At 25.5% G+C, this 27,205-nt stretch overlaps 2 protein-coding genes across 4 annotated transcripts in view; both read left to right on the top strand.

Moving 5' to 3' along the window:
* Positions 1-3,822, top strand: part of LOC117177674 (calmodulin-lysine N-methyltransferase) — a 12,152-nt gene extending 8,330 nt beyond the window's left edge. The window contains exon 2 of the mRNA XM_033368500.1: positions 2,546-3,822. Within this exon, the coding sequence (XP_033224391.1) occupies positions 2,546-2,905 (360 nt within the window). The 3' untranslated portion in view covers positions 2,906-3,822. The remainder of the gene's footprint in view (positions 1-2,545) is intronic.
* Positions 1-27,205, top strand: part of LOC117177673 (WW domain-binding protein 4) — a 137,562-nt gene that overhangs the window by 61,233 nt on the left and 49,124 nt on the right. The window lies entirely within an intron of this gene.

Raw genomic sequence — 27,205 nt, forward strand, 5'->3', positions numbered from 1 at the left:
ATTTTTTACGATTTGTAATGGAAGGGGGGAGTGGTCTCTTCACTCATGTACGTAATTTTTGGAAATTCACAAAAACTTTCTCCTGAAGATTGTCTTTTTAATCATGAATTCTATTATTTAGTTGAAAATTTAATTTTCTTAAAAAGACACACTTTTTGGTTGAAAATTCAAATGTGTTGTTAAAAAATCGTTTTTTTTTTTGGGTTACAAATTCATCTCTTTCCGTTGATCAATAAAATTTTGGTTAAAATTCATATTTTGTTGCTGAAAAGTCAACTGAAATCTTTTTTCAATAAAAACTATTTTTCTGAAAATTTGTATGTTGTATTTAAAAAACCTGTTTTAGTAGAATTTTCTTTTGAGTTGGACAAAAATGCATCTGTTTGGTTGAAATTTTAACAATCTTTTTAAAAAGTCATACTTTTTTCTTAAAAAGTCGACTATTTATTAGAAAATTAACTTATAGTTTACAATTCTTGTTTTGGGGTTGAAAAGTGATCTGGAATCTTCTTTGGATACAAATTTAACTATTTTTCTGAAGTTTTTTAGAAAATTAATCTATTTTCGAAGAAGTTTCATTTTAAAATTAAAATTTACCTGCTGTAGCAGAAATTACATCTTTCTTGGATCAAAATGAAACTATTGTTAAAAAGTTCAACAATTTGGTTGAAAAGTCATAATTTTTGTTTAAATTAAGTTGTTTGAAAATTTAAGTAATTTGTAGTAAATTCACTTTTTGTTCAAAATGTAAATTTTGGTTTTAAAAAAAGAACTGAATCTTTTCTGCATGAAAGTTCAACTTACAGACAAATGTTTTTTTTGCATTAAACATTCATCTGTTTTATTACAAATTTTACCTTTCTTCGATAAAATTAAAAATGCAACCATTTTTAGAGAACTCAACTATTTTGTTATATTTTCATCGTTTTTTTTTTTTTTTGAAAAATTGATCTTTTTGGATTGAAAATTAACTTGTTTTGTAGAAATTGGTTTTTTTTTAAATTCATATTTTGTTTCCGAAAAGTCAACTGAAATCTTTTTTGGATTAAAATTCAACTACATTTTTTAATTAAAAAAAAATAAAAGTTCATCTATTTTAAGAGAAATTTAATCTTTTTTGGTTATAAATGCAACTATTTAGTAACGAATTCAAAAACTTTGTTAAAAAGACTTTTTTTTTGTTTGTTAAAAATTCGTCTTTTTCGATTTGAAAATTTAATTTTTTCGTAGAAACCTATTTTTTTGTTTAAAAATTCATATTTTGATTGTGTAACGTCAATTGAAATCTTTTTTACCAGAAAATTCGGAAATTTTTACAAAATTTATCTTTTTGATTGAAAAATTCATCTTTTTAAGTAGAAATAGAATATTTCAAATAATAATGCAACTTTTTGTTTAAAAATTCTTCTTTCTATTAATTAATCATTTGGTTAATGCACTTTGTTATGAAATGAGTTTTCTCTTCAAGATTTATATTTTTATTTGAAAATTCATCTCTTTGGTTGCAAGTTTAAATATTTAAAAAAAACTTTTTAAATTGATAATTTAACTGCTTGGGTAAAAGTTAAACTGCATTGTAAAAAATTAAATTTTTATTGAAGGCTTATGTCTGGTTGAAAATTCAACTGTGTAGTCGAAAAGCGTTTTTGTGTTTAAAACTAATTTTTTAACTAAAAATGTGACTGTTCCATTTTTTTAAGCTTTGTCTTTCAAAGTTGAAAATGGTCCTTTTTTAGTAAAAAAAATTGTCTTTGTTTGAAATTTCATGTTTTTTGGGTAAAAATGCATCAGTTTCGTGGAAAATTAATTTGTTTGCTGAAAAGTCATATTTTTGTTTTAAAAATCAATTTTTATAGAGAAAAATCGTCCTTTAGCTTGAAGGTTCAACAATTTAGACTTTTATATCTTTATTGAGTGAAAAATCTTTATTTGTTGAAAATTCGTCTTTAGTTTTAAAATTATTTTTTTTATAAATTTCATTTTTTTGGATTTCAATATAAACTATGACACTTTTATGTAGTGAATTTAACTTTGGGGTTTAATTCAACAATTATATTCTAAAGTTGATTTTTTTTTGGAAAATTACATTTTTTGTTGTGGAAAAGTCATTTTTTATTGTAAAAAATACATTTTTTGTTTTAAATAAATTAATAAATTTTAATTTTGAAAATGAACTTGAAAAAAATTTCTGGAAACTAAACATTACGTGCAATAAAAGAGGACTGGGGGGGGGGGGGTAAAATATTTTGTGACGATTTGATACAAGGGTGAGGAAGGGTATTAGAGACGGCCTAGAATCTGTTACGTAATTTAATTACAGCCCCTAGCAGCGCAGCAGGGGAACTCTTCGCCGCTGAGCGCAGTAGTGGGGAGAAGGGGTTGCAGGTAGCTGATGGCGAACCGAAAATCGCCCAAATTTTCAGAAAAGGGAGGGGTGATTCAAAAATCACGTAAACTAATGTTTACCGGATATTTAAGAAATAATTTCTCTTACGTTTCTCAAAACAATGGTGTATAAACTTTTTTTGAATCTCGATTTTAACAGTCCTGGGATGCGGAAGCAGTTGACGAATCCCGACAGACTGACGGCCTTTACGACGTGATCCTGAGTGCCGACTGTCTTTTTTTCGACGAGGCTCGTCTCGACCTTGTGGAAACAATCTACGGATGGTTAGCCGACGATGGGGTCGCCCTCGTAATGGCTCCTAGACGAGGACCAACATTCCAAAGATTTGCCGAAGCCGCCCTCAAAAGAGGTTTTTTAGCTCGTCAAAATGAACATTATGATGCCAAAGTTTGGTCAAGACACTTGGAACTTCTGAAGCATAATCAGGAGTACTGTCCTGATTTGCACTTTCCGATTCTTCTCGAACTTACCAAACAGACCAAAACTCCACCTGGATGATCATAATTTTCGAAGTCCGATAATGCGGCCAATATTTTTTCTAATTTCGCCCAGATCTCATTCTGAGTGGGTTTTGATGGATTGTTGAAAGACAAGTTATATCATCATGAAAACCGTGAATGGAAATCAAAAATCTGCTGAGCAAGCAATTTTTGTACTGGTTTTTTTGTTGTTTTCGGCGAGGAAGGTTGATGATGAACCTTAGAGCAGATAATCATAAATTAAAAATCATAATATAGGGAATCTGTATTATCATCAGGGTGGTCAATCAGAATTGTGCGTTTTTCTAGAATTTAAAAACTAAATTTCAACTTTGAAAAAAAAATCGCTCCGCTGGGAATCGAACCCAGGTCTTCCGATTGCCGGTCCGGTACTCTATTCACTACCTGACTGACAATCGGAAGACCTGGGTTTGATTCCTAGGGAAGCGGTTTTTTTCGCAGATAAAATTTAATTTTTAAAATAAAAATAAGAGTGGTTTCCTCTGTGTAAGATAATTTATTTAATTTAATTATTGGTTGAGACTAAGTTTAGAAAAAGGATTTTTGATTCAAAGAAAATTTTTTTGCTGCCAATACAAATATTCCTTGGCACTCAGTCAAAGAAATGGGTTTTTGCATCCAGGAGCTATTTTTGATTTAGTTTAAAAATTATCTTTAAAAAAGAACGCTTTTTTAATTTAAGACAAATATTTTTCTCAATTGGTGGAAATCAAGAAAAAGTGGGAAATGATCGAAGTGCATGGAGTTTCGAAAAAAGTACGTTTAAAAATTTTTGTTATGCTGTGAAAAATGTATTAATTAAATTCTCATGTAAAATTAGGTATCTATAACAGTTTTAACATTCTTTGCTGAAAAAGAAATTTTCAACATTTGAACTTGAAAATTCAACATTACAAAATAAAATTGAACATTCAATTTTCCCAAATTAAAAATGCTATTCTCAAAAGTTGAATAATCAACTGTTAAAAATTCATCTGCTGAAAATTCATGCATTGAAAATTGAATTTTCCATTTTGTGAAAATTCACCTGTAAAAATTTAATGTTCTATTTCCATTCGGTTACTTTTTAACTGTTTGAAATTCATTTATTGAAAAGTGAATTTCAAACTTTATTAAAAATTTAATTTTCTTCAATTTTCAACATATGATTTTTCTTTAATTTTAATTTTTGAAAATTAAATTTTCAATTTTCCTTAGTCTTAATCAGTTTTCAACTGATTAAAAATGAGCAAAACTAAATTTTCAACTTTTTGAAAACATAACTGTTGAAAATTCAATTTTCTACTTTTTCAAAAGTTGAAAATTTAGTTTTTAATTATATACAATATTCAATATTTGACTCTTAACTATTAAATTTCATCTGTTGAAAATAAAAAATTTAATCTTCTACTTTTTTAAAATTTAACTGTTGAAGAATCAACGTTCGCTTTTCTTCAATCTTTCATCATTTGATTTTTTAACTGTTAAAATTTACCTATTGATAATTGAGTTGTAAACTTTTAAGAAATTTTAATTTCTGCAATTTTCTAGCAGTTGAATTTTCCTTAATTTTTAAGAATTGTATCTTAAATTATCCTTAATTTTCAAGTTATGAAAAATTAAACCTTTTAAAAATTCAATTTTCTTTAATTTTCAGCTGAAGAAAAGTACACTATTGAAAACTGAAGTTTCAACTTTTTAATAATAATTTTCCAATGGGCTGTCAGTGGGAAAATGATCAGATTTAAAAAAATCGCAATCAAAGTAATTTTAACTCTTGTTTCTAAACAAAGCATTTACAAAAATCAATTCCTGATCCAAGTCAGAATTCGTCAGATTTTGGAAATTCCTTTTTTTAAATCAGACTTTGTTTGAACTTAAAAATTCTCTTTTTTGCAAATAAAAATTTTCCAGAATTTTAAGCTTTTCTTTTTCAAATTTTAGAAAAAGGGATATCTTAATCAGAATAGAAACGCTTATAAATAAATATATTTCTAAATTAGAACAGTGAATTTCCATTAAGAGTTACAATTTCTACTTTGGAACAGGGGATTTTTATATTCTAACAGAACTTTTGGAAAGTGATTTTAATTCTGAATTAGAAGAAAGAAATATCTGTAAAAATTTCTTGTTCCAAGCCAGAAATTGTGAAAAATTGAAACTTCCAACTTTGAAATTTTGAAAAAAGAGAGTTAAGCTATTTATAAATTATAATAGGCAATTTTGTAAATAAATAAAATTCTTTGAAAAGTGAATTTTAGAAAAATCTTTGAAATCTTTGAAAATGGTTTGAAATCATTCAAGTCTTTTGAACTCTTCTGAACTGATCATGAAAAAATAACAATTGACTGAGAGAAAACCGGAAATTTCAAATCATCCATCCGGTAAATTTGTTAATAAATTAAAATTATAATTAATTATTTGACTCATATTTACGCTTCTAATTAATGATTATCTACTGTAGGTACATTATCTAGTATAGGGTGTTCTCCCTTAAAATTATAAGAGACAAATCGACAAGTTATTTTCTTAAATGCGTGTTTTTTTATTTAATACTGTTTATGATTTCCACATTTTCTTTAGTATTAATTCTTGTGATCTACAGTTTAATTTTAAATTATTTATTTTCTTTAAAGTATGATTCAAGTATTATGTGATTCACTTGATACAGGCTTAAAAGTTTTAGTAATTAAATTGTTTATAAACATTTTTTATTATTTTTTGAAATTAAAGAAAAAACATTTTTAAGTTAATGTTACGTAATACAGTGGAATCTGGATTTAGTATTTCCGAGAACAGTCCCCGCGCCGCGGGTATGGGTGCGGGAATGCGCGGTGTTCACTCAGGCGTGAAAACCCGAGCGAGTGTTTATGCATGCGTGACTAGATATATGAACTGTGCACTCACGCGTGGCAAAAAGAGACAAAACAGTTCCGAGGTTCTGGATTAATGATCACCGTCAACCATAAAAAACCGACACTAAATCCAGAGTTGACTGTAATTAAATGCCAAAAATTTGTTGAATGTTTTGAAATTTATGGTGCTATGGATTTATATTCTCTAATACGGGTTCTAATTAAGAGTACAAAATAGATGTACTCTGTGATTGGGTTCTGCAAAAAAAGTATGATAGGTGTAATTAATTTGATTAATTTGATTAATTTTACTCTTGTTTGAAATGGAAAATTTGGTGATGTTCAAATCAAAGATCAAAAACTGAACTTTACGACTGGGATTATTTTTGCTAGACTATTATTATGTAAATAGATTAATAAGTTTAGATCAGATACGGACCAAATGATTAAATAATTTGGATTTAATGGTTTCGATTTAGATTAAATTTCTAGAATTACATTTAACGTTTACATTATAGTGGTGCTGAACAATTAAAACTTCAATATTTCAAAACGATACCCCTTCAATTAAAAAATATATTTTTGTGTATTGTTTTAGGGAGCGAGTAAGAATACAAATTTGAAAATGATGAACAAAATTTCTACTGAATACAGGTATTAATGGGAAACAAATGACTTTTTTGGATTTGACTAGATTAAAAATTATTTTTAAAAAGCTTGAAAAAATGTTACCTGAAAAGTATTTATAGTTTAAATTAGAAGGACCGGTTACGATTTAATTTCTTTAAACGACATTTTTGTGATAGGTAATAGCAATTTGGAAACCATTATTAATTGTGCATAATTAACCAAAATGATCAATTACAAAAATTTGTTAAGGAAAATATATAATGATAGCTTATTCCCATTAAAATGATGTTACTCTATAAAAGTTTAAAGAGAAATTATTTATTTTACCAAATTTTAAGAAGAAATTCTAGTTACAAAACATTTGACATGTTTTAAGTACTTTTAAAATTGTCTTTATAAATAAATTTTTGAAATCAATTTTTTTCATTTTCTTTAAACTTTGAAGATTCTTAAAAAGTTTCGAATTTTTTTTTTAAACCCTTCAAAATCGACAGTTTGTTTGAAATTATTGGGACATTTTTCAAATTTTTTTGAAATCTTTTTAAAACATCTAATAATACAGAATATTTTTTCAAATTTTCGCTTTCCTAAAATTTTAAAAAATCTTCAAAAATAAAAAATTTGATTGAAAGAAATCTTTTTAATTTCTTGAATAAAATTCTAAACTTCTTTGACATCTTTAAAAATATAGTTTTTTTTTCGAATTTTTAAAATTATTTTCAATTACATATTTTAAATTTTAAATTCAATTTCGGATTCTTATAAAATCTTCAAACATTTTAAATACCTATAAAAATTATTTCAATTTGTCCTCCAATTTTTATTTAAATATTTAAATATTCTCTTTTAATTAATTCGTCAAAATAAAAAAAATGAAGTCATTTACAATTTTCCCAAGAATCTTAAGAATTTTTTTGGTTGTCTGGAAACCTTTCAAAAATCTTAAAAATCTTCTAAATGCTATTGCGAAATATTTAACAATCAACATTTTATATTAAATTATTTAAAAATTGTTTAAACATTTTAAATTATTTTTTAAAAATTAAATTTTTCAAAAACTTTTTAACATCCTTTAAATCGATTCGAATTTTTCCTAAAATTTTAAAATAATCCTGCAAAACAAATTGAATTGCCTCAAACACTTTCAAATTGTTATTTTTATTTCATTTAAAAATCTTCGAATTATATATATATCCCCGAAATGTCTTAAGATAATTTTTTGTTACCTTGAAACCTCTCAAAATTCCTGAAAAGCTTCTAAATTTTATTTCGAAATCTTTAAACATTTACATTTTGTTTTTAAGCTTTTGCAATCTTTAAAATTTTCTAAATTAAAAAGAAATGATTGATTTTGAAATCTATTCAACTTTTAAATTATTTGGGTCTTTTGAAATGTTTTTAAATTTTGAAATATTCTCTTAACATTAATTTTTCAAAATGAAAAATGATTTAAAATTCATAAGGAGTCTTTTCAGTTTTCAAGCTTTTGAGAATTTTCTCACGATTCAAATTATTTTCTAATCTCTTCAAAACTTCTAGAATATTCGAAATAAATTAAAATTTTTCTATTTTTCTTAAAATACTGCAAAATAAAAAATTTAAACCATTCAGGTTGTCGACAACAATATTAATGTTAATCTCACCGAATCCGAAAAACTAATTTTTCTTCATTAAAAAATAATGTCTGAAGTCAGCAGGAATTTTTTTTCATCATTTTCAATTTTATGTTCTTACTTGCTATATAAAACCTACATACAAATAATATTTATACCATTTTTGACCCTATAAATTTTTTTTTTCAAATATAGAATTTTAGGTGTACTTTTTTTTGGAAAATTGGACTTTTAATTTTGAATGTATGTAGTTATCGTGCCAAAGATCGAGCTTGGAAACAAGCATTCTATGATTCAAAGAATTTAATTAATTATTAGAAAAAAGTATTAAAACTAAAAAAATGAGCTTTGAACGTTAAAGTTTTAATTGTTTTATTTGAAAACTTTAAATTTTTAAATAAAATTGTTGAATTTTGTTGTATAAATATATATTGAACACCTATTATTCCTAAAAATAATTCAAGTAAATTGAAGAGATATTTAAAAGTTCTGAAAAGATTTAAAATTAATGAAAATTTTAAATTAGTTAAAATAATTTAAACGCCTAATTCACAGCAAAATATACATTTTTCATTTTTGCATATTTCGAACAAAAAATTTAATAAGTTTTGTAAGAATTTTGAATGGCTTCGCAATAATAAAAAACTTTTTCTTAAGATTCCCAGAAAAATTAAAAAATATTTTTTCTCTTTTTAAAAATTAATTTATGGAGAATATTTAAAAATATTTTTAAAATTGTCAAACATGAATCTAGAATATTCAAATAAAAATAAAAATAATTTGACTTCTAATGTAAGAAGTGTTCAGTTGATAAAAAAATGTGGTCGCTCAATTTTTAATGTTTCCAGCTTAAAATTGCTTAAAATGATTTACCTCTTAGTTTTTATTGCTATAAATGGAAATTTTTTAAATTTCATTGAGCCTGAAAAATGTTTGTGAACCGGGAAAAAACCAGGAAATGCCTGGGAATTTTTTTATATGAATAAAACGGCCACCCTGAAATACCTTAAGCGCCACCCTATCTTAGATTCCTACTAAAAAAACATTTAGATTTTTTTGATTTTCATCCAAATTAGGCAAAGGAAATTTTAGTTTCTGAGTTGGATGATCGATAAAGATTAAATTAAGATTTTATTTATTGGACATAATTTTGTTGAGATGTAGCAATGCGACATTTGATCGTATCGTGAACTCTAGCAGGTATTTTTGAACTCAGGAACTAGATGCGTGACTCTGAGATATAAAGTCAGATAAACTTGAGGATGCTCGCGAAAAGCAAGTGTCTCTGAGACTTTTAACTCCGGACCTCGGTATTTTAGGAAACCACTTACTTCCTATGTTCTATTTTTTTCTATTCTATTCTATTCTATTATATCCTATTCAGGGTCATTTATTGACATGGTTTCATTTTGACATGGTTCCACCGGGTGCCAGGAAGATATCGTCTGCTACCTTGTTTCAATATCGATTTCTCCTTTCCAAGTCTTTCTGTAACTTGAAAAAGATTTCAATTTTTTCAAAATATCAAAACTCTTCAAATAAGGATAATAGTGACCAGGTACATTTCAAATCAAGGCAGATTCAAAATTATCAAAAATGTCATCGGTTTTTTTAAACACCAGCAATAATGTGTAGTTTTTCAATTTGAGGGAAAAACAATTTTTAATCAGAAATAGAAAATTTCGAGTAAGTACCGTAAAGCGGGGCAAAATAGGATATTAGGGTAAAGCGGGACATCCGATTTTTATTCAAAGAAATCAGTAGTAGTTCATGAAATGCGAATATTTCGGGTGTCCCACATTACCCCGCAGAGTTCCCACCCGCTTTTGAATCAGAAAATTCAATATATTTCGCGAAATACAAAATTTGGCGTGTTCCGCTTTACCCGTTTTTGTCCCGCTTAGCCCCATTTTACGGTATTTTACCTCTTTTACTTTTGTAACGACATTTACGACGATTTTTTTTTGGGCTTTATAAGTATATCTTTTCTAAGATACTTGAAAAAATTCAAAAAGATTTTTGAAGATTGCAGATCTCAAATTGAAATTTCATCAAAAAGAATAATTTTCAACCAAATAGTTTAATTTCCAACCACAAAAGGTTATTTCTCAAACGAAAATGTAATACATAATTGATATTTCAACTAAAAAAGATTTACTTTGTAGTAGTTGTATTTTTAACCGAAAATGATTAAATATTTAAAAAAAAAGCAATTTTTTACAAAACAGTGTTTAACCCGAAAATAACAATTTTCAACAAAAAAAAATTAATTTTCAGTAAAATAGACTAATTTTTTACCAAAAAGATTAATCTTTGACCGAAAAAAACGAATTTTTAACGTTATAGTTAACTTTGCAAAGTAACAACCTTTTTTAATGAAAATATAAAATGACAGCTTATTTCCAATAAGGCTTATTTCCATTAAAATAAACTTTTCAAGATTCTTAAAAAGCTTTTAAACTTTTGTTTGACACCTTGAAAAATCTACAATTTATTTCAAAGTTTTGGAAAACTTTTAAGATTTTAAATTAATTTTTAATCTTTGTAAAACTTCTCAGAATACAAAATATCTTTTTAAATTTGAACTTGCACAAAAATTTTGCAGAAAAGTTACAGAATTAAATTATTGATTTAAAGAAATATTTCACAATTACTAAATATAATTTTTTTTTGAATTCCATAAAAATCTAACATTTATTTTCAAAACTTTTAAACATTTCAAATATCTTTAAAAATTATTCCAATTCCTTCTTATTTTTTTTTCTAAATAATACCAAATTAAAAAGTTGCCTTATAATATTCCAAATTTCTTTTCGATATTTTTAAAAATCTTTTCAAACAATTGTTGTTTAGTCTTAAAACCTTTTAAAATTCTTCTAAATATTATTTCGAAACCTTCAAAATTGTCATTTTGTTTTGAAGTATTTTTGAAATATTGAAAAAAAATTTTTAAAGTTTTTAATATCTTTTAAATCGTTTAATTTAAAACTTGTTTTAAAAATAATCCTAAAAAATGGCTTTAAAACCTTCCAGATTTTTTTTTCTAAATTTTATTTTGAAATCTTCAAAAATTTACATTTTGATTTACATTTTTTCAATCTTTTAATACAAATTTGAAAAAAAATTTAATTGATATGGAATATTCTTCAAAATTTTTAATTATTTTAAAGATTTTCCAAAACTTTTAAATATCTTTTAAAATTATTCGATTTTTTCTTACCGAAGAAATAAATTTAAAACTAAAATTAATAATCTTCAACCCAAAAAATGAATTTTCTACAAAATAGTTAGGCTTTTAGCCAAATAGTTAAATCTGGAAACCAAAAGCGATAATGTTTCAATGAAAAAAGTAATACATAATAAATATTTCAACCAAACAGGATTAATTTTCAACCAGTTGTATTTTCAAAAAAAAAAAGTTTAAATGTTGTCCAGCAAAGACGAATTTTCTGTAAAATAGTTAAATTTTCGACCCAAAAAATCCATTTTTAACGAAGAAGTTTCCCTTTCAGCCAAAAAGACAAATATTCAACAACAATATTAATCATTTTCATCCAGAAATGAATTTTCAGTTAGATAAGAAAATAAACTCAACCAAATTGTTTAAATTGCAAGCCAAGAATATGGTATTTTGATAGAGCAGTTGAATTTTTTTACCCGAAAGTATGAATTTTCCACAAAACAGTTAATTTCGAACTAAATAACTTAATTTCCTAGTAAAACAGTTTAATTTTCATAGATAAATGCAGATTTTTTAACAAAATCATTGCATTTTTAACCAAGAATATTAATTTTCTACCAAAAAGAATATTTTTAACTACTTTGTTAAAAATTATTTTATGGCTGAAGATTCATGTCTTTGATTGAAAATTTAATTATTTTGTTGAAAATGAACTTATGTGTTAAAAATTCAATTGTTTTATAAAAATTAGTCGCATTCGTCAAAAAAAGACGCATTGTTAAAAAAATAATTAAACCTTTAACGAAAACAGACCAATTTTTAACTGAATATTTCAACCAAAAAAGATTTTTCAGCAAGAAATGAAAAAAATTTTTTAATTTTATAATTTGAGAGGAAAAATAATTTTCAATACAAAAGAGAAATTTCGAAAAACTACTTATTTAGAAATTTATTTATTTGTTCATTTTACAAAGTTTTAGGAAAAATTCGAGTTATTTAAAAAAAAGTTTTTAGGAATTGTTGAATTTGGCAAGAAATTAAAAAATATTTGATAAAGTTTTTTAAATTTTTCAAAGTTTTAAATATTTTTGATCTCGTAAAAACTTAAAAAACTCCTGAATATTTTTCAAACTGACTCGAATTATTCGTAAAATTACCTTAAAATCTTCTTGTTTCTTTTTCGATAATTTTGGATACCTTTCAAAATTCTGAAAAAAACTTTAAAATTTTATTTCACAATCTTTCAAATCTACATTTTGTTAGCATTTTTTGGAAAATTTTAAAAGTTTTAAATTATTTCAAATTATTTCAAAATTTTTAAAACTTCGAAATATCTTTTAAAATAATTAAATTTTTTTAGTCTTGAACGCGGTTTTTGATTGAAATGGAAAAAGAAAGTCTAATTTAGTAGAAAACTCCTATTTTTTAACAAGTATTATTAAAAATTCTTGATTGAATAAAGAACACATTTTGTAAGTTTTATGCGGGCCAAGCCATTTTATTCGCCAAGGGACTTTCTTTCAAAAAATTAATTTTCCTAATTTTTCTCACGAACGATATTATAAAACGGTAAGAGATCTTTTTTGTAAAAATTTTCCAAATGAATAACCTTATTTCTTAACATCTGAATATATCTGTATTTTTTGTAAGAAAATGCGGAATAAAATTGTATTGTTTCTAAACAAACAAGCTTAACATTTTTAATATTGATAATTTGGTAAAAAAAAACAACATATTTTATCCCTAAGAGATTCAACGACTTTAAATGTATCTGCCTGTCTGATTTGAAATCGGCTTGGTCAATTAGATAATAAAAAGGTATTTTAAAAGGATAAAGCATATAAATAAATAGAGTCGAATCTGGATTTAGTGTTTCCGAGAATTGATACCGCGGCGTTCACTCAGACGTGACAAACATAGAGTGCTCATTCATGCGTGACAAAGCAGCGAGTGTTGACTCATGCGTGGTAACAGAGATGGGTTCACTCAGGCGTGGCAAACCGGAGAGCTGAGAGGGAGGGAGAACAGAAGAGACTCTGGAGTTATTGTCACCAGCAGACTCAAAAGCGACACTAAATCCAGATTTGTCTCTAATTAAAAATGGTAACAAGGTTTTTCCTAAAAAGACTTTTAGAAGACCAAAAATTGGGATATAAAATTAAATTGCTGATTTGTCAATGGATCAATTTAGTCAATTTAGTCTAGTCACACGTATTTTAGAAAATAATTGTTAATCGCGATATCAAAGGCATTGTAAATATAAAATGTACTAAAAAAGAGGATTGAATGAAAAAATTATTTTGAAGGAATTCCTAGAGTGAATGACTGTACTGTATATAATAGAATTTAAGGTCGATAGCGATATATAAAATATTTATTTTGAGCTGAATATATATTACATGAATTCCTAAAAAAGACGTTGCCAGTGATGGCCAAATTGTTAATGCGTTCAATTTATTACATATTAAATTTACCTGGAATGCACATATCATATTCTGCTTTTTATTTTCTGACTAGAAATTGTCATGCGGAAACAATGTTTATTGTCTGGAAATTAATAAACCGGCCCGTTTCAAAAAAATTGTGCTATTTTTTTTAAAAACCTCCCCCTTTTCTGGTGCTCTCTGAAGTAATTACCAATATTTCCCTTTGTATCGACATCATTTTCTATAATTTAGCATGGACACGAACCATCGAATCTTCTATATGTCAGTAAGTATCGGTATAACAGGAAATTAATCGGAAGTGAGGAAAAGTTTAATAGTAGGATATTTTAATAATAAATGATCGTGATATACTTTTTGTCAAACTAAATTTAGATTCTTGTGCATACAAACATCTTTTGTTTAAAATAAACAATTTATTAAAAGTTCAGTGTGCAAGAGCGCTTGTTAAACTTGGCACTTAGTCACACGAAATAGAACGTGACTTTCCACTACAAAACATTCTCAAGATTTTAAATAATAAACGTGGACGTTGGTAAATTTAAAAACATTAATGATAAAAAAAAAATGCAAATGTCTGTCACTTTGGAAAAAAATTATTTTAATTTACTTAATAAATTATTCAATTTTGTACGAGTTGGATAAATTTTTTTTAATGTTCTTGTGGGCTTTTCTATAGAATATTTTTACATTTTTATAATGTTCTGTAATTTTTCATAATTTTCTACAGCGTTCCAGAATTTTCTTATAATTCTGGGATTCAAAAATATTCTACAATATATTCTATAGTATTCTGAAATTCTCATTAATTTCTAAATAAATTTATTGATAAATCGGAAATAGGGCCGAGTAGAAATGCTTAAATTAATCGAATCATTTAAAAAAAAAAGTATTATCAACAAAATGCATTAACTAAATGGATGAATTTATAATCAAGAAGATTAATTTTCTACTAAAAATAAACATTTTTAACAAAATACATAGATTTTTATTTAAATAGCTAAATTTTCAACCAAAAAGATTAATTATTTATCAAGACGAATTTTCAACAAATTACATAAATTTATCGCTAAATAATCTAAATAATGAAAAAAAATGATCAAAAAAACAGTTCAATTTTCTACCCAAGTATTTCAATTTTCAACAACAAATTTTTGTTGAATTTTAAATAAAATTAAATTTTCTATTAAAAAATTAATTTTTGACCAAAAAGACAAAAACGAATTTTCAACCAGAAAAATTAAGGAAGTCAATTTTTTAAGGCCAGCAGGACGAAAAATAAACGTTTATCTATCTAACCAAGAAGTTTGAATTTTTGAACAAATTTTCAACAAAACAATTAACTTTTCTACCAAATTGTTGAATTTTTGCACAGCAAAAATGATTTTTCTACACTATAGTTGAATTTTCAACCCGAGAATATGAGTTTTCCACACAAAATTATTTTTCAACCAATCAGTTAAATTTTTAACCGAATAATTAAATTTGTGCTTAAAAAAATTAATTTTTAACGAAAAAATTAGTTTTAACCAAAGAAATTATCTTTTCAGGAAACATTTCAATTTGCGGCCAAGGAGTTGAATTTTTATCTTAAAAAGATAAATTTTCAAAAAGATTTTAATTTAAAATAAAAACCAGTTTCATTTTTACAAAAAATAGTTGATTTTTACCAAAAAAAAAAAAGAAATATTTTCAACAAATATGTTGAATTTTCTAGCTGAAAATACCATTTTTCTACAAAACAGTTGAATTTAGAACCCAAGAATATAAATAACGAGAAAAAAGTTCATTTTAAACCAATCAGTTTAATGTTCAAAAAAATGTTGAGATTGTTAATTGAATTAATTAAAAAAAAAAACAGAATTAAAAAAAAAAGATCTTCCAAGAAATTAATTCAATTTTCGACCAATTGATTGAAGTTTCAACCTAAAAAGATTAATTTTAAACGAAAGAAATAAAATTTGATATTTCTACAAAAAAAATTTATTTGTAAAAAACAAACAAAAGAAACATTAGGATTTCCACAACAAAATCGAATTTAAAAAAACTTGAGTTCTCAATTAACACAGATTTAAATTTCAATAAAATGGATACATTTTTGACTACAAAAAAGGTTTTTCTACCAAAAAACACATTTTGAACAAAATACTTCACTTTGAAACCACAAATAGTTATATTTTGCACCAAATTGTTAAATTTTCACGGCAAAAATATGAATTTTGAACAAAAAGTTAATTTTCCACTAATAATTTGAATTTTTGAGAAAATGTTAAATTTTCAGTTAAAAAATTAAATTTTAACAAGAAAAAGACAGAATTTCAAAGAAACATGTAATAATTGATATTTGGACAAAAAATACTTTAATTTAAAATAAAAAAAGTTTGATTTGACTGAAAAAATGAATTTTCAACAAAGAGTTCAATTTCAACCAAACTGGTTATTTTTAAACTAGAGAGTTAAATTCTTATCCAAAAAAGGTGATAGTTTCCACAGGACGATGTACATTTTCAAACCTAAATAATTTATTTTCAACAACATAGTTGAAGTTTTTACAAAAAAAAAAATGTTTTTCTGGAAATAACAAAACCTTCAATGAAATTGTTGAAATTTTTAATTAAAAAAAAACACGAATTTGCAACAACATAATTAAAGTTTGAACAAAATAATACAATTTTTAACAACAATAAAAAATGGATTCTTAACAAAAAATTTGATAGTAGATTTTTTCAACCGAAGGGAATAAGCTTTCAACAACAAATAGTTGGATTTTCTTATTGGATTCTATTAATTTAGTTCGCATTCAAGTATTAAAAAAAGATTTATTACTAAAGAATAAAATTTTGAATAAAGTTTGAATTCAATTTTCAATACTTTCATGAATCTGCAGGGTTTGCCTATGAATATTTTTGAGAGTTCTTTTAATTGAGTCTAAAGAAATTTACGATTTCTTGGTTTACAGACATCGAAAATGGCCGTTTCCGCATCATACGCGAATGATGAGCAAAATCTCTAAAATCGGTGAGCAAAATGATTACACTTGTGAGCAAAATGCGAACACTTGTGAGCAAAATGCTTACACTGGTGAGCAAAATGCTTACGCTGTTGAGAAAAATGCGTACACTGGTGAACAAAATGCTTACACTGGTGAGCAAAATTGGTGCAATTATGAGCAAAATGCTAACACTAGTGAGTAAAATTTTATTTTGTTCGATGTCTGTAAATGTTAAGCAAATGTTTTAAATTGTAATTTGTAAAGAGACATATTATTCAATACACGAGGCATCAGGAGTAGATTTCGCCTCGTGTTTGAGTTTGTGCTAGACATTCATACTCCCAGGGAGCAAAACGTCCATTTGGCGTCTGATATCGAAATATGGTATTTTCATTGCTTATTTTTTGATTTATGACTATAAACTTTTAAATCCGGACTACACTATAAGTTTAGTACTCAAAAGTTCTTATGACTCTATTTTGACCTTATTTTTAAAAATTGTTACTCTATATATACTGTTTTTCATCTATGAATAAATTCTGAAGCCTGCATTCCAGAATATTCTAAAAATGTATAAAATTTGCGAATCTGGAAAGGACTTTACATTCTTTCTTTTATTTTGGATGGATTTAATTCTTATGGCAGGGTGTGCACTCTCAAACTTGGTGACGCTTGGAGGGTTGCGCTTCCTCTTCTCTATCTCTCCTTCGCTTCTCCCACTGACTGCCTCTTTCAATCCCTCTTCCCCTCTATCTCTCCTACGCTTGTCCACTACTCTCCCCCTCGCCCGTTCGTCGCTCTCGCTCGTTCTCTCCCCCTCTCTCTCGCTTTCTTTCTTTCTCTCCATCCTTCACTCTTACACACACACTAAGACTCTAAATTGGCGTTTTTTTGTGTTATTACTGAAGTGTTATGTAATTCTTGCGTGTATTTCAATCATTTTTTATTTTGAAAGCGTTCAAAGAAAAACCACTTCATTTTACACATATGAAGTTATCACTTCTCCTGGGCGTCCCACAACAGCTCACGTGTTTTAAAAAAGGAAAGAATGAAGTTAGGTCAAAGAATATATATTTTTTATTCATTTTTTTTTCTGTAACGTGTAAATATAAAAAACGAAAGAATCGTTTTCGAAAATTTCCTTTCAATCGAATCGATTTGTTCGAAAGCTCAACAACTGCAAAACTCGTTACGTACCTACTTTGAAAATGACGCAGTCGGCTTTTGCAGGTTACAGGTCACTTGCCATATAAAAATTCTACCTATAATATTTTACTATCCATAAATAATTAAACATCCGGATACGTAACTCTTTTTAAATAATTAATGCACATTTTTTATTTTTTATTTATAAATAAATGACTTGCTTCCATTCGTCTAAATCAGAGTTGAGTAGTAAATTATTACAAGTAACTATCTTACTGAAAAATTAGGTTATTTGTAATTTTTTGGGTAACTTCGATACTATTTTTAAAAGTAACTTGTAAGAGACTGAACATAACTGTAAATAAATTCTCCAAACGAAGAATATAATAGTTGATATGTCAGTCAAAAAAAATTTTTATTTTACTGAATAAGAAAAAAGCAGTTGAATTCAACCAAAAAGACGAATTTTCAACAAAACCTTTTAACTTTTCAAATGAAAAGGATACTTAACAACAAAATTGATTTTCTTCTTTGAAAAAAATTTTAATTGTCAACCGAAAACTTGGGTTTCTAACAAACTAGTTTAATTTTTAACGCAAAAAGATGAATTTTCAGCAAAACCGTTAAGCTTTTAACCAAAAACATACTTTTTCTCAACATTGTTGAAATTTCTACAAAGTAGATTATATTTCGACCAAAAAATTGAATTTTTAAACAAATAAATACAAATTTACCCTGGAAGATTAGTTTTTCACAAAGTACATTAATTTTTAACAATATAGTTGAAATTTTAAACAAAAATATCAATTTTTAGCCAAGAAGATTAATTTTCTACTAAAAAAGACGAATTTAAAAATAATACACGAATTTTTAACCAAGAAGTTGAATTTCCGACTAAAAAGATAAATTTTCATCAAAACATTTGAATTTTTAAATAAAAAATGAATGTTTTCTACTAATATGAAGAACTTTTATTTTTATTGTAGAAGAAATTTACAAAAATACCGAATATTCAGCAAAATATTCCGATTTTTAATCCGCGAGATGAATTTTCAACTAAAATAAAGATCCTTCGATTGGAATAGTTAAATATACATTTAAAAAAATTATATCTTCACCTAAAAGGTACGACTTTCTAACAAAATAATTAAATTTTCAACCATAAACAGGAATTCTGAACTAAAACCAAAAAACTAAACAATGAATTTTTAACTACCAGTTCGAATATCAATCAGGAAGTTGAATTTATAATTTAAAATTTTTTGAACCAAATAATTGTTGAAGTTTTAACTAAAAAAGATCAAATTGCAATCAAAAATGAAATACTAACATTTCAATTTTAAAAAGAAACCCTATAAAAAAATAGAATGATAGGAAAATAGTCCAATTTATAATCAAGTAATGAATTTTCAACTAAAATGAAGAATCTTTCATTGGAAGACTTTAATTTTCCATTAAAAAAACTTAAATTTTAATGATAAAAAAAAACAATTTTCAATAGTATATTTAAATTTTCAAGCAAATAAATAAATTATTTGACCAGATAGTTAAATTTTCAATCCAAAAAGACGATATTTCTGAAAAACAATTGCATTTTTAAATAAATAATGACTTTTTTACAGAATTATTAAATTATTTTCTACAAATGAGATTAATTTTTCACCAAAAAGTTGAATTTCAAAGTAAACTCGTGAATATTCAACGAGGAAGATTAATTTTCTACTGAAAAAGATGAATATTCCATAAAATACATGAATTTCAAATAAAAAACTTCAAAAAAATTTAAAAATTCAACAATTTTATTAAAAAGTAATCGTTTTTTTAGCGTAAATTCAACGTTTTTGTTGAAAATTCATCCTTTTGGTTTCAAAATTTAACTATTTCGTAGAAAATAAAGTCATCCGTTTTGGTTGAAAATTCTACTGTATTTTTAAAAAATCAATTACTTCGTAAAAAATTTACTTGTTGATTAAAATTTATATTTTGGTATTGTAAAGTTAGCTGTTTTTTTTTGTAGATGAAAATACAACCATTTTTTGGAAAATTTGTCTTTTTGAAAATAGAACATTTTTTTCTAATTTTTAATTTTAATTCAAAGTTCATCTGTTTTAGTAGAAATTTTATCTCTCTTCAATAAAATTGCAAATATTTAGTTGAAAATTTAACAATTTTATTAAATAATCGTCTTTTTTATTTAAAAATTCAAATATTTTGTTGAAAATTCAACTTTTTGTAGAATATTTATTTCTTTTTAAAACTCAAATTTTTGTATTGAAAAGATAAACCAAAATATTTTTTGCTTGAAAATTCAAAAATATAATTTATAATCCTCCTTTTTGGTTAGAAATACAATTATTTTTGTAGAAAATGTATTTGTTTAAAATTCATATTTTGGTATTCAAAAGTCAACTGTTTTTTTTTATAAGTTAAAATATTTAGCTTAAAAAAAATTCACCCATTTAGTAGAAATTACAGCTTTCTTGCATAAAAATGTAACTGTTTGTTTGAAAATTCAACAGTTTTATTAAAAAATCGTCCTTTTTCGTTGAAGATGCAACTGTTTTGTAAAAAATTTACTATTAGTTTAAAAATCATATTTTGGTGTTGAAAAGTCAATTGAAATCTTTTTTAGTTGATAATTCAACTTCTTTTTGTTGAAAATTTGTCTTTTTTATTTTAATAATTCATCTATTTTAGTAGAAATTGAATCTTTTTTGGATAAAAATGCAATTGTTTTCTTGAAAATTCAAAAAATGTTTTAAAAGTCATCCTTTTTAATTTCAAAATCAACCATTTTATTGAAAATTTGCTTGTTGTTTAAAATTCATATTTTGGTATTGAAAATTCAACTGTTTTTTTGAGAATCAAAACACAGCTTTTTGTTAAATTTTATTTTTTGTTTTGAAAATTAAAAAATTTTGTTAAAAAGTCATTGTTTTTGGTTTTAAATTCAACTGTTTTGTTGAAAATTTATCCTTTTGGGTTGAAAATTCAACTTTTTCATAAGAAATAAACTTTTTAAATTAAATTCATATTTTGACGACAAAAAGGTCAACTGAAATCTTTTTTGATTAAAATTCAACTATTTTTTTAAAATTTGGTCTATTTTTTTGTAGATGAAAAAAACAAACATTTTTTAGAAAGATTGTTTTCGTTAAAAGAATCATTTTTTTTAGTAGAAATTTCATCGCTTCTAGATGAAAATGCAATTTTTTCTTTAAAAATTTAACAATTTTTAAAAAAGTCCTTTTCGTTTGAAAACTCTATTGTTTTTTGAAAATTCAACTACTTCGTATGAAATTAACTTGTTGTTTAATATTGATATTTTGGTATTGAAAAGTCTTTTTTTTTTGTAGATTAAAATACAACCTTTTTGAAAATTTGTCTTTTTAATTAAAAAATTCACCTGTTTCAGTAGAAATTTCATCTTTCTTGGATAAAAATGCAATTTTATTTATTTTTCAGATTGGTTCTATTGGTATTCTATTCCACCTAAAAAAATCTTAATAGTCCTAAAAGAATAATATTCCAAAAGTTTGAGGAAAATCAAGAAATATGAAATTATTTTGAAAAATTTGCAAATTAAAATTTTTTTAAATGATAAAAAAGATAAAAGTGAAATCAAAACTGGTCTTGAAGAAACATGAATTTATAATCATTTTTTTATTTCAAGCCTGATAAGACTTTTTTTAATACCTTTTTGTTCCTTTTGACATCAAGAGTTTTTTTAGAAGGCATGCCCATCTTTTTTCAAAATTTGTTTAAAAAAAAGTGTTCTCAATTTTTTTTAAGTGCTGTAACTTTTAACTGATTCAGATATTTAACATTTCTTTCCCTTCGAAAAAGAGTTTATTTGATTCAATGAAATATTTTCGTGTTATATTTTTTATTTTCAAATTAACCAAAAGGCGGCGATTTTTCTGAAAATCAAAATTTTACATTTTATGAAAGAATACATGAAATACATAAAACTATTTTTATAACTTCATTTATGCAAAATTTTGAAAAAACTATTGTGTTTTCTTAAATTGAAATACAAATTTCACGAACTATTGAAAAGTGATAATCAAATAAAATTTTAGTTAACTGCTTCAACTATTTGATAATATTTTTGTTTACACTCTTTATAAAGCATATCAAAATTCAATGTATTTTTCGCACAAACACGTGTTAAGAGGTTGTGTATTTTTAGAAGTTTTATTACAATAAAATAACTCATATTTTTGGCTTCTCGGCCAAGTATTTTTATTTAATAGAAGTGTACTAAATTTTGAATTTAACTATTAAAATCAGGAAAATATGCTTTTCTAAATAAAATTTACAATAAAAGCCTTAGCTTCGAAAATTCAATTTTAGATAGATACTTATCTATTTGGAAGAGAAGAATGTTCTGGAAGATAAAATTAACATTTGCCAAAATATGATGGAAGAGAAAATTAAAAACAAGCAACATATGCCGGAAGAGAAAATTGAAAAAAAAAATTTACGACAAAATTAAAATCTACTTTGAAATAAAAATTTTCAACTGTTGAAAATTGAATAATTGACATTCAATGAAAATTCAATTTTGAAGAGTTGAATGTTCAACTGCGGAAAATTAGAGTGTCAAAAATTCATTTTTCTTTAATTTTCAACAGTTTAAACTTTTTTTAGAGAAAATGCAATTTTCTTTCATTTTTAATAGTTGATAATTAAACTGTAAATTTTCATTTTCAGTTTTTAACAGTGAAAACCTAACTTTTTAAAGCTACGAAAAAATTTTTAATGTTCAACTGTAGAACATTTTAGTATTGGAAATCAAATTTTCATTGATTTTCAATTTTCTTGAATTTTCAACAGTTGAACTTCAAAAAGTTGCAAAAAACCTTTTCTAAATTGAAGAAAATTAAAAATTGAAGAGAAAACTAAAATCCGATAGAATATGCAGGTACATAAAATTATAATCCCGAAAAATATGCCGGAAGAGAAAATTAAAATACGGAAAAATATGCGGGAAAAGCAATTTATAATCCAGAAAAATATGCCAGAAGGGCAATTGAAAATCCAGAGACATATATTGGAAGATAAAATTTAAACTTAGCGACATATGCCGGAAGAGAAAATTAAGATTGGGCAAAATATGCCCGAACAGAAAAAAATAGTTCAGAAAGGTATGCCAGAAGAGAAAATAGTTCAGCAAAATAGACCGGAAAAGAAAATTCTAATGCAGCAAATTATGCTGAAAAAAACAAAAACCAGCAAAATATGTGGAACAGCAAATTATAATACCTAAAAATATGCTGAAAGAGGAAATTAAAATCTGACACTATAATTCGGTAAAAATTAAAATTCGGCAGCATAAGTCTGAAGGGAAATGTTAAAATTGGGCAAAGTATGCCGGAAACGCAAATTTTATTCCTGAAAAGTATGCTACAAGAATATAATTAAATCCAGCACAATCTTCCGGAAGAGAACATTAAAATCCGGTAAAATAAGCCGATAAACATTGAAACCCGGCAATATTAGTCTGAAGGAAACAATTAAAATCCGAAGCAATATTCCGGAACAGAAAATTATAATCCTGAAAAATACACCTGAAGAGAAAATTGAAATCCGTAAAAATAATGCATAAGAGAAAATTAATATCTAGCTTCGTATGGCCGAAGAGAAGATTAAAATCCGGCAAAATATGCCAGAAGAATATTAGAATATTTAAAACCGTCAAAATAAGCCGCTAAAAATAATAATCCGACAGCATAAGCCTGAAAGAAAAAATTAAAATCGAGAAAAATATGCCGGAAGCCATATTTAAAATCGGGAAAATATGGAGAAGAGAAAATTAGGGTACCGATACATATGCCGGAAAAGAAAATTAAAATCGGGCAACATAATAGGGCAAAAATTAAAATTCGACAACAGTAGCCTGAAGAGAAAAATTTAAATCTGGAAAAATATGCCAAAACAAGAAATTTTAATTCTGAAAAATATACCGGAAGAGTAAAATAAACTTTGGAAAAATCTGCGGGAAGAGAACATTAAAATCCGACAAAATAAACCGTTAAAATAAAAATACGGCCCCATGAACCTGAAAGGAAAAATTAAAAGCTGGAAAAACATTCCGGAACGGCAAATTATAATCCTGAAAAATATGCCGGAAGAGAAAATTAAAATCCAGCCACATGTGCCGGAAGAGAAAATTAAAATCGAGAAAAATATTCTGTAACAAAAAATTATAATGAAGCAAAATATGCCGGAAGAGAAAATTAAAACTGGCAAAATATGCTGGAAGAGAAAACAAAAATACACTTGGAAAATTAACATTTCTTTTTTCATTTAAAAATAATATTTTTACTAAAAAATAAAAGTCATTGTGACTTTTATCGTTGGAAAACAAGAGATTTGTTGTTTTGAGTTTCGCGAAAAGTTGTGCTCCTTTCCAACTCTTGACTCGTTAATAGAGCTTTGTTGGCTATGGAATCGCGATAAAAATTGGACGGACTCGTAAAAGCATGTCAGTCGTAAAATCTGCAGCTGTTTAACTTTTCAGTGCCAAGCGGTCTTCTGTTCGCGGAAATAGCCTCAAATCCTCAACAGATCGCGGATTTGCGACTTTAATCTCATGCGGTACAACTTTTTCCTTTTGGAAACCTTTCACCTTTAAGCTCCCTCAAAGGTTTTCCCTTTTTGGTCAAGGCATTGCTATAGCTTTTTCTTGAAAAAAAAAATAAAACGTTTTTTATTTTCTCTTCCGGAATATTTTGCTGGTTGGAAACCAAAACAATGTAGAAAACAAATATAATTCCCCAGAAAAATCATGATGAAGCCAGCTAATACCGAATCCGGATACACTTATTACAAAATTTATTATAATTTTATATTATTAAAGTAAAAAAAAAACTTTTTGTCAAATAATACAAAACTTTATGATGAAAAAATCTTGTACATTTCTAATAGTTATTTTTAAAATTGGAAAAATATCGATTACTAAAAAAAGTGAAAAAATATTAATGAATAATCCAAGTTCTACCCTCAAATTTTGCTCTAATTGTCACTAAATTTTTTCATATATTTTAATGCTGTATTTTTTCAACTAAATAAGATTTTTCTAAGTAAGAGAATTTTCTACTGGTTTTTAATTTTTTCCTGGCAGATTTTTCTGAATTTTGATTTTCTCTTCCGGCATATTTGTGCCGGATTTTGATTTTCTTGTCCAGCATATTTTTCATACTTCGCATTCTTTCCCCTACATTTCACTCCCTTTTAAAAAAATACCCCTTTTTCTTATTTTTTTTAAGAAACTTATACTTTTTTTTGGTTTCTTTTGGACATAAATGTGAAATGATATGATAGAAATAATTTCATAAAAAGTTTAAAAGTTAATTATTTTTGATTTTAAAGTTTATTTTTTTAAAAGTAATTCAGCACTTTTGGTTAAAAAATCGACAGCTTGGTTTAATATTGAATTATTTTTCATTAGTGAAATTAAAGTTTTTTCATGCTAGTTTTTATTTTTCTGTTGAAAATTCAATTTTTTTGATGTAGAAAATTTGCTTTTTTAGTTGGAATATTTGTATTTTTGAGTCAAATACTTGTCTATTTGGTTGAAAATTAATATTTCTTAGTGTAAAATGAGAAACTATTTTGTGGAAAATTAAACAAAGTTGTTAAGATGTTCTTTTTGGTTCAAAATTTAACTGCTTTGTTTAAAATTCAGGTTTTCTAGTAATAAATTTAAATATTTTCGTTAAAAAATAATCCTTTTTGGTAAAAAAAGTAAACTTTCTTTCAACGAAGAAAAATTATTTGTTGAAAATCAACTCTTTTATTGCAAATTAGTTTTTTTGTTGTTGGAAATTCAGCTCTTTTTTTGTAGCAAATTGAAATGTTTTGAAAGAAAATTTTTTTTTTTTTTTTTTAGTATAAAATTCAACTGTTGGTTTAAAAATGAAAATATTTGGTAGAATATTCTACTATTTTGGTAGAAAATTAAATTATTTAGATAATCACTTAACTTTTTAGTTGAAAGTTTATATTTTTGTCTTGAAAATTTAACAATTTGGTAAAAAATTCAACTATTTTGTTGAAAATGAAATTTTTTGTTCAAATTTCTTATTTTATGGTTGGAAATTCAACTGTTCTGTCGAAAATTCGTCCTCTTTGTTAGACAATTTAACTCCTTTGTTGAATGTTCGTAATTTCGACTTGAAAATTCATCTTTTTGGTAGAAAAGTAATATTTCTTGTTTGGAAAATTTCATTTTTTGGGAAAAATGAAATAATTTTGTTAAAAGCACATTTGTGTTATTTGAAAATTCAATAATTCTGTTAAAGGCACATTCTGTTTGATTGAAAACGGAAATAATATCTTGTTGGAAATTCGTTTTTTGGGTTGAAAGTCAACGTCTTTTGTTGTAAATTTCACTATTTGGCTGACAGTTTAACTCTTTTATTGAAAACAAATTTTTTTGCATCAAAATTTCAACTATTTGCTTGGAAATTAATTAAAAAATAATTCAATTCGTTGATAGAAATATCGTTCTTTTGGATTAAAAATTCAACTATTCCGGTTAAAAATTCAACTGTGATGCAGAAAATCGTATTTTTATATTGAAAAACTAACAATTTAATAGAAAATTAAACCATTTAGTTAAATCACAATTGTTTTTTTTTATTTAGAAAAAATATTTTTTAATTTGAAAAGTTATCTATTTTATTGAAAATAATTTGTTTTAAATGGAAATCAACTATTGTATTTAAAATTAACTAAGGCATCTATAGCATTTTATATTTCGGCATATGATTCTCTTCCAGAGAGAGGATTGTCTAACTTCTAATTTTCTATTCTGGCATATATTGGTCCAGATGAATTTTCATACTTGTAGGAGTTAGGCTTCAATTCTTTGGAATTAATCATCAATTCTTTGAAATTATTTAGAATTTTTTAAAGTTCAATTAAGTTTTCGGTAACATATGCCGGAAGAGAAAATACAAATTCACCAAAATATGCCGGAAGAGAAAAGAAACATGCGGCATATTATAGCGAGGGAAAGTACTCAACCTGAATAATATTAAAAATAACCATTTTGAACTACTGCATGCAAGAAATAAAAATTCAAATTTCCAAAAAAGAAATCAATGACTCAAGAGTTCGGAGTGACGTGCCTTTTTTTATTATCTGATTATTATTCATTGTTTGCTTCCAAGAGGAACACGCACTACGTCGAAAAAAAAGCTTTGGAAACGTGACGAGTATAAAAGATCTTCCGGGAAACTCTCGATTGTGAATTTACAAAAGGTGCAACAGACACTTCGTCTGGCTGAGAAACGATATAAACGATATTGGTTGCCTTCTTTCAAGGAAATTTAATAACATCCGGAAAAGTAAAATAATTTTGATGCAAATATTTCTTGAATTTTCAATTGTTGAAAACTTAAAAGCAAATTAAAAATTTAATTTTCAAATATTTAATTTTTAACTGT

This window comes from Belonocnema kinseyi, chromosome 8, assembly GCF_010883055.1.
Source record: "Belonocnema kinseyi isolate 2016_QV_RU_SX_M_011 chromosome 8, B_treatae_v1, whole genome shotgun sequence".
Taxonomy (NCBI): domain Eukaryota; kingdom Metazoa; phylum Arthropoda; class Insecta; order Hymenoptera; family Cynipidae; genus Belonocnema; species Belonocnema kinseyi.